The sequence below is a fragment of the Colius striatus genome, chromosome 12 (assembly GCF_028858725.1).
Source record: "Colius striatus isolate bColStr4 chromosome 12, bColStr4.1.hap1, whole genome shotgun sequence".
In the NCBI taxonomy this organism is placed as follows: Eukaryota; Metazoa; Chordata; class Aves; order Coliiformes; family Coliidae; genus Colius; species Colius striatus.
Window position 1 is genome coordinate 5,560,427 of NC_084770.1, and position 7,508 is coordinate 5,567,934.

General features: G+C 66.1%; 1 protein-coding gene across 1 annotated transcript; it reads right to left on the bottom strand.

Annotated features, from left to right (window-relative positions):
* Window positions 1–934: 934 nt before the first annotated feature.
* FAM131A (family with sequence similarity 131 member A) lies at window positions 935–5,107 on the bottom strand. The gene is given in 7 exon segments (XM_062006020.1): window positions 935–1,392; window positions 1,691–1,819; window positions 2,042–2,224; window positions 2,508–2,601; window positions 3,303–3,427; window positions 5,007–5,050; window positions 5,052–5,107. Coding segments are annotated over 7 exon segments (1,089 nt in total).
* Between the last annotated feature and the right edge of the window lie 2,401 nt (window positions 5,108–7,508).

Here is a 7,508-nt window from a genome sequence, read left to right on the forward strand (position 1 = left end):
TGGCCCCGGGGTGAGGCCCCGAGCGGGGGTGCCATCCCCGGTTGGCCCGGGGCGCTGGTCGCCCTTCGTGTAGGCACTTAGTTCCCTGCTGGGGTGAGTGAGTCGGAGACAGAGACCTCGGTCTCGCCTCCTCTGCCCTCTCTCCACCCCACGTTGCCCACGGCACACTCGAGGGGGCCCCGGCCTGGCCGATACCCCCACCACGGTACTGACTTAGGGGATGCTGTCGCTGGTGGCCCCCAGCCCGGGGGTCCATGCCCATCCCGGCCCCGCAGCCTCCCCGTGCCGACCCCACACACGTACAAAAAAATAGAAACCCCCCCAGCACCGCGGGTCACCCCCGGCCCCCCCACACCTTCCCTCCACCAGCCCCCGAGGCAGCAGTTCACAGTTTAAAACTCGGTCCGATAAAAGCTGTCCGGGGACAAGGGGAAAAGCCCTCCCACGGCTCCCCAAGTCCTCCCCCTGCCACCCTGAGTCGAGGCTGCTGGGCACGGGGCGGGGGCATCGTGGGATGCTCGGAGAGGTTCAGCCATGCCAATGGGGAGAAGGCTGTGCCCAAAACGGGAGTCCGGGGCAGTTCAGGGGGGAACATGCGAACAACCAGCCCCACTGATTCAGTTCTGACAGTTTTGGGGGGCACATCTGGGCATCAGGGCGGGGAGTCCCCCGGAGCCCTTCCCTGTGCCCCTTTCCCCGCTTTCATGCAAAACATCCAGGAGGGCAACGATGTGGCCAAGCAGGGTGAGGGCATGGTGAGGGGGGACCATACTGGCCAGGAGGGGCTGCAGCAGCCCCTGAAACTACCCCCCTGCACTCGGCTAGCGAGGGGGAGCAGCGGCAGGGCCCCTGCCCAGCGTGGGGTCCTGCCAGAGGGTGGCAGTGGGGGGAGGCTGGACCCCCACCGGGAGAGGCAGGGCACCCCGGAGGGGCATCAGGGCTCTTCAGCCTCCTCCTCCTCCTCCTCCTCCTCCTCCAGCGACGCCACCCCAGAGGAGGCGACATCGGAGATTTTCCGGTGGAGTGGGAAATCCTTGCTCAGCACCACCTCTTCCTCGGCGGGTGAGAGGCAGGCGTCGGCGTAGGACATGGTGTAGAGGGAGTCCTGGCACCGGAGCCGTGCCAGGCCCCGCAAGGCACTTTGGCTGGCCGGGGGGGGCAGCTTGGGCAGCAGGAGGTCCTCACCCCCCAGGGAGCCCAGTAGTTTGGCAGTGAGTTCAGAGGGGGACACCATCTCCAGGCTGCAGAGGCTGGAGCAGAGGGTCTCAGGAGAAAGGGTGTGCGAGGAGTCGCTCTCGGGCTCGCAGGAGCCGTGCCGCACGCCCAGCTGGCACAGGTGGCCCTGCAGCAGGTCTCGCAGCAGCGCGCCGGTGGGCACCGTGCCGGGCAGCACTGGGGGAAAGCGGAATGCCTGGGATCAGCCCGGGGCTGGTGGCACTGGGGGCTTCCAGCTGCCTCCCAGCTCCATACCCCACAGGATGGGAGCTGCCCCATGCCAGGCCCCACACCCCCTTTTTCTAACAAATTATTTTATGCGTGGCACTGGTGACCATCAAAGGAAAAGCAAAATACACTGTGGCGCTGCCCCGTAAAGAGGTGGCCAGGTGGGGAATGTGGCCTGACATTGGGCACCTTGCTCCTTCAACCCTTGGCACCAGGACTGATGGGTGCCCGCTCCCTGTGGGCTTACCAGTGGGCTGGGAACTCTCCGTGGAGGGCATGAAGTCCTCGTCGTAGGACTCATCGTTGGAGTCGTCCCCATCCACCGAGGACCAGGCTCGCAGCTTGGCCTCAGCGATGGCAAACTGCTCCGCCACGCCTGGCATGGGACAGGCACGGGTCACACACACCCCAGGAAGCACCTCCAAATCCCTCTGCCCCGGCCCCTCTGTGTCCAGAGTGCCAGGGCACCAATGGATGTTTGCAATAATGGATGGGTGGGTGGGTGGACAGACGGGTGGACAGACAGGTGGACAGGTGGGTGGATGGGTGGACAGCCCGCCCCTGCTGTGCCCTGCATGGTGCCCTGCATGGTGCCCACCGGCAGCGAAGCGTGCCTCCTGCTCGCCCTCACTCAGGTGGCAGTAGGAGCTGAAAGCGCTCTCCAAGGCGGCAGGTGGCTCCACCGGCTTACACCAGCCCTTCCACTCGATGAGGTGGGCGACACGGCCCTGCGCCATGGCCGTCGGCTTCGTCACGTGCTCCTTCACCACCTGCGAGATGCCTGCGAGATGGGCCCCTGTGTCAGCTCCCTCTGGGCACCCTGAGTCCCCTCCACAGACACTGTGCCCTTGGGATCCGGCACCTCCTTCCTCAAGATCTTGAGATCTTGCACCTCCACACCTCTTGGGTACCCCAGGGATATTGTGAGCCCCCACAAACCCCAGAAGGGTGACTACAACGCCCTTATCTCCCCGAGGCCCAGCTCCCTCAACCATCAGGAGAGCATTCCCTTCCCCGAGCATCCCCCCCGGGCAGCCCGTATCGCGAGCCAGGTGGGCGGTTACCGTGCAGCGAGGAGCGGGCCAGGGCAGCGATCTCCTGGATGGTCAGCGCACGCCGCGACTTGGGCAGCATCTCGACAGTGTCCTCAACATGGACCTGGCAGAGCGGGCAGGGAGGTTGTGGCCCCCGACTCCTGACACTGCTCCCACCCACAGGCCCACTGCCCTGGGAGGGGGCTGAGCCCCGCTCGGTGCCCACCCCACGGGGCAGGAGTGTCTATGTACATGTGTGTGTTACAGGCACACACACGCGCTCACACGTGTGTGCTCCTCGCCATGCACACATGGAGCTCCCTGCATGCACATGTGTGCTCACCGTGCACACTCCATGGTGCATGTCCCGTGCACACACACGCACATATACACGTGTGTGCTTGTCCTGTCCTTGCTGCTGCCACCAAGTGTCCTCCCCAGCGTATGCACACACACAGAGACACACATGCACACACACACACGCATGTGCAAGGCCCCCATGGCCAGGCTCCCCAGTGCCCACTCCCTCACACCTCCCACTGCCTGTCCCCGTCCGCCGTGTCCCGGCCACGCCAGGCCCAGAGCCCACAGCCACGGGGGAAGCGATGCAGGATTTGGAGGCGCGCAACAAATTGCATTGCCATGGCAACAAGGCACCGTGGACTGATTTCTCCCAGGATACAGCCCGGCTCGCAGCTGACGTCAGAGCAGCCCCAGAGCCGGCTGCAAGCTGGCGGGGTGGCAGGCAACAGAGCCCCACACACCCCCGGGCACAGCCAGGCCGGCTGTCCCGTCGTGGGTCGCGGCACATGGGCACGGCGGTACCTGGAGGAAGTCCTGGCTGTCGAAGGAGGCCTGGCGCACCAGGCGGGGCAGCGGGTGGGTGGCACTCAGCGGCGACAGCGCTTTCACCTCCTTCCACTCCACACACAGCGTCGTGTCCACGGCCACTGAGGGAAGAGCCGTGGCCGACGTCAGCACCTCCATCCCCCCCGGCAGTTCCCTCACCACCCCCATCAGCTTTTGGCCCGCTTTGAGACCAGACACAACTCGTTGCAGGGGTGCTCCAGCACGGCCAGGTGCTGCGGCACGGGTGACTCATGGCCGGGCAGTCCTTCCACCTGTGTCAGCGGTAACGCACGGCTCCAGCCTGGCACCGGGCACTGGGCGCCCGGCCCGGCCTGGCAGCTGTTTCGGGGAGGTGGGGGCAGCTGGACCAGGCTGGAGGGAACGGACTGGGCCAGGCGCTGGGTGCATGGAGGGAGGAGGCGCTGAGCTGGGCTGTGGTGGCTGGTGCTCCTCCACCATCTTCAGTATCCCCCTCCCCAGGTCCCCATCTCTGGGACAGGAGGGAATGGAGCAAAAAGAGATGAGGTGATAAAAGCACTCACACTCATCCTTCGCCACAGCAGCCTGATCTCCTGCACCAGCCCCCTCAAAGGCAAGGGTCCCCACTCCCTCGGGCACTGGGGGTACCCTGTCACTGTGGGGCCCGGGTCAGACCAGCACCTCAAGGAGCCGGGACAGGATGTCCCCAAGGCGTCTCATTCCCCCTGCACCAAGGTGGCCCCAGCTGATGTAAAACCAGCAGCGAGGTGAGATGTGGGGGGCCAGGCAGTGCTCCCCACAGCCCTCATCTGGGGATAGCCCTGGTTGCTGAGAAACTGCCGACAGCATCGCCACTCCCCCGGCTGTGGACGGAGGCATCCCGTGGTGATGCCCCAACATCAACACCCCTGCCTGCTCCTCCCAATAAAACCCTAGACCCCCCCCTCCCGAGTGTCTGCAACACCCCCAGCGCTGGCCCGGCCCCCAGCACACCCCCAGATCACAGCCCCAGCCCCCAGAACACCTTCGAATCATAACCACAGCCCCCATCCTCCCTGCAGCACCCCCAGGACATCTGTGACACCCCCACAGCACACCTGCGACACCCCACCCTGGAGCACATCCCTGCCAGCTCCCATAGCCCCTTCAATAGCCCCCAAACACCCCTGTCCCCCACATAGCACCCCCATACCCTTCCAGGCCTTTGACCAGCAATCCCACGCTCCCTCCCCACCCCCTCACCCTCTCCCAATTCCCCCAAAAGCTGAACTCCAGCCCCTCCAATCATCCAAATCCCTATCCATCCTCACCCCCATATCCCCCCGCTCCCCCTGGGCTGCCCCAGAGCAGCATCCCCAGGCCCTCAGCCCCCATCCATCTGTCCATCCATCCATCCATCGCCCCCACCCCCTGTGTGCACTCAGCTCCTCCAGAGCCAGCCCTCAGGCTTCCCGTACCCCCCCTCCCGCAATCCTGTGCCCACCTCCCCATATCTCTCATTTCCTCAAGTGCCCCATAGAACACCCCACACACCACCTCTCCATTCCCTGACTCCCTCAGCTCCCCCCATCGCAGCCCCCCCACCCCACATCTCCCATTCCCCCTAGCCCCGACACCCTTCCTGCATCCCCCCGCGGCCCGTGATGCCGTCCCTGCCCTGACCCCCTCCTCCCCGGTGCCCGCCCGGTGCCGCTCACCCACCGATGGTGGTTTTGGAGCCGATGCAGCCCATGCTCCCGGGGGGGACCCGGTGCGGGCACTACCGCCGGCTCCGCGCCGTCCGCATCGCCCCCCGGCCGCATCGGCGGCCCCGGGCAGCGCCCGCGACCCACCGAGGGCTGCTCCCGGGCCGGGCCGGGCCCCGAGCGCCGCCGGAGCCCCGAGCGCTGCCTGCGCCGGGCCGGGGAGCAGCACGTCCAGAGACGTCACTGCTGGGGGAGGAAGAGGAGGGAGAGGGGGAGGCGGGAGCGGGGGGGGGATGGAGATGGGGAGGAAGAGGAGGAGGACGGAAAGGTGGGAGAAAGGCTGGGGAAGAGGAAGGGGAGATGAAGGATGAGGAAAGAAGGAAGGGGAGGATAGGGGAGGGAGAAGGGGGCTGGGAGAAAGGTGAGATGCGGAGAGAAGGGGGGTGAAGACAGCTGGGGAGGATGAAGGAAGAGGAAGAGGGGGACGGAGGAAGAGGAGGGGGGCGCGGAGAGGAGGAGGATGGACGGAGGAAGAGGAGGGGGCTGAGGAGGAGGGGGAGGAGAGGAAGGCCGGACAGCGCGGAGAGCGTCGGGCCAGCACCGCGGACAGCGCCGCCCCCCCAACCCCGCGGGGGCACCGGACGGGCCCCTCGGAACAGCCCTCCACACCGACACAGCCCCCCACACTGACACAGCTCCCCTGGACACGGACAGAGCCCCTCAGCACAGCCCCCCACACCGACACAGCCCCCCACACCGACACAGCTCCCCTGGACACGGACAGAGCCCCTCAGCACAGCCCCCCACACCGACACAGCCCCCCACACCGACACAGCCCCCCACACCGACACAGCTCCCCTGGACACAGACAGAGCCCCTCGGAACAGCCCTCCACACCGACACAGCTCCCCTGGACACGGACAGAGCCCCTCGGCACAGCCCCCCACACCGACACAGCCCCCCACACCGACACAGCCCCCCTGGACACGGACAGAGCCCCTCGGCACAGCCCCCCACACCGACACAGCCCCCCACACCGACACAGCCCCCCTGGACACGGACAGAGCCCCTCGGCACAGCCCCCCACACCGACACAGCCCCCCTGGACACGGACAGAGCCCCTCGGCACAGCCCCCCACACCGACACAGCTCCCCTGGACACGGACAGAGCCCCTCGGCACAGCCCCCCACACCGACACAGCTCCCCTGGACACGGACAGAGCCCCTCGGCACAGCCCCCCACACCGACACAGCTCCCTTGGACACGGACAGAGCCCCTCGGCACAGCCCCCCACACCGACACAGCTTCCCTGGACATGGACAGAGCCCCTCAGCACAGCCCCCCACACCGACACAGCTCCCCTGGACACGGACAGAGCCCCTCGGCACAGCCCCCCACACCGACACAGCTCCCCTGGACACGGACAGAGCCCCTCGGCACAGCCCCCCACACCGACACAGCTCCCTTGGACACGGACAGAGCCCCTCGGCACAGCCCCCCACACCGACACAGCTTCCCTGGACATGGACAGAGCCCCTCAGCACAGCCCCCCACACCGACACAGCTCCCCTGCACAGGGACAGGACACAGACAGGGCCCCTGGACACAGTCTCCCCAGCCCCACGCTGCCCACCTCCAGGGCACTGGCCCAGCCTCCCCCACACTCAGAGTGACAGATGCTGCCAGAGCCAGCCCCCTTCCCCATTCCAAGGGGCTACGGGTCCTGCCTCAGCACACAGGGTTGGAGAGAGGCAGGTGCAGGCTTTAGGATGAGATCTGACCTCCCCCTGAGTAGATTTGTACCCGGATGGGTGCCAGGCTGAGGGGTTAATGTGCAGCCAAAGCTGTCTGTTCATTCTGAAACCTAATAATGGCAATTAATACTGCAGCACCTTTTCCCTGGCACAGACAGGCACAGGAGGGCACTGCCAGGCTGCAACCCCCTCCTTGGCAAGCAGAGCCCTGGAGCAGCCCAAGGCCCTCCCTCTTTACTCATTTACTCCCAGGAAAGGGGGACCGGCCCCACCCCAAGGCCCTGCTGTCCATTCCCTGCCAACTACTTCCCAGCATCAGCTCTGCCAGGGCTGCAGCTCAGACAGATCAGCCTCTAATCTGGGGAACAGCCTCTGGTTAATTATTCTGTACCCTCTGGGCCATGGCCAGGGTGACTCAGCAAGAGGCACAGCCAGTGCCACTGAGAGGGGGGCAGGCTCCAGCCCCAGCCAAGCCACAGCCATGGTGCCCCATCTCCACCTGCCAGCCAAGATAGGGTGACAGCAAAAAATCTCCCCACCAAGAGGGAAGCCCCAAGCTGTAGCTCCTGCCCAGGTCCTACCAACTCCTGGGCCCATAGGAAAGAGGAACAGCGGGGCTCTGCTCTACCACCGACCTGGTGTCCATCCCAGCCACCCTCCCAGCCCTGAGGAGGGGGGTACATACCTACCTTGAGCTGCAGGGGAGTCTGTCCCCTGCCAGGGCTGGAGGCTGGCACCCCCACACCAGCCCAGGCACCAGGGA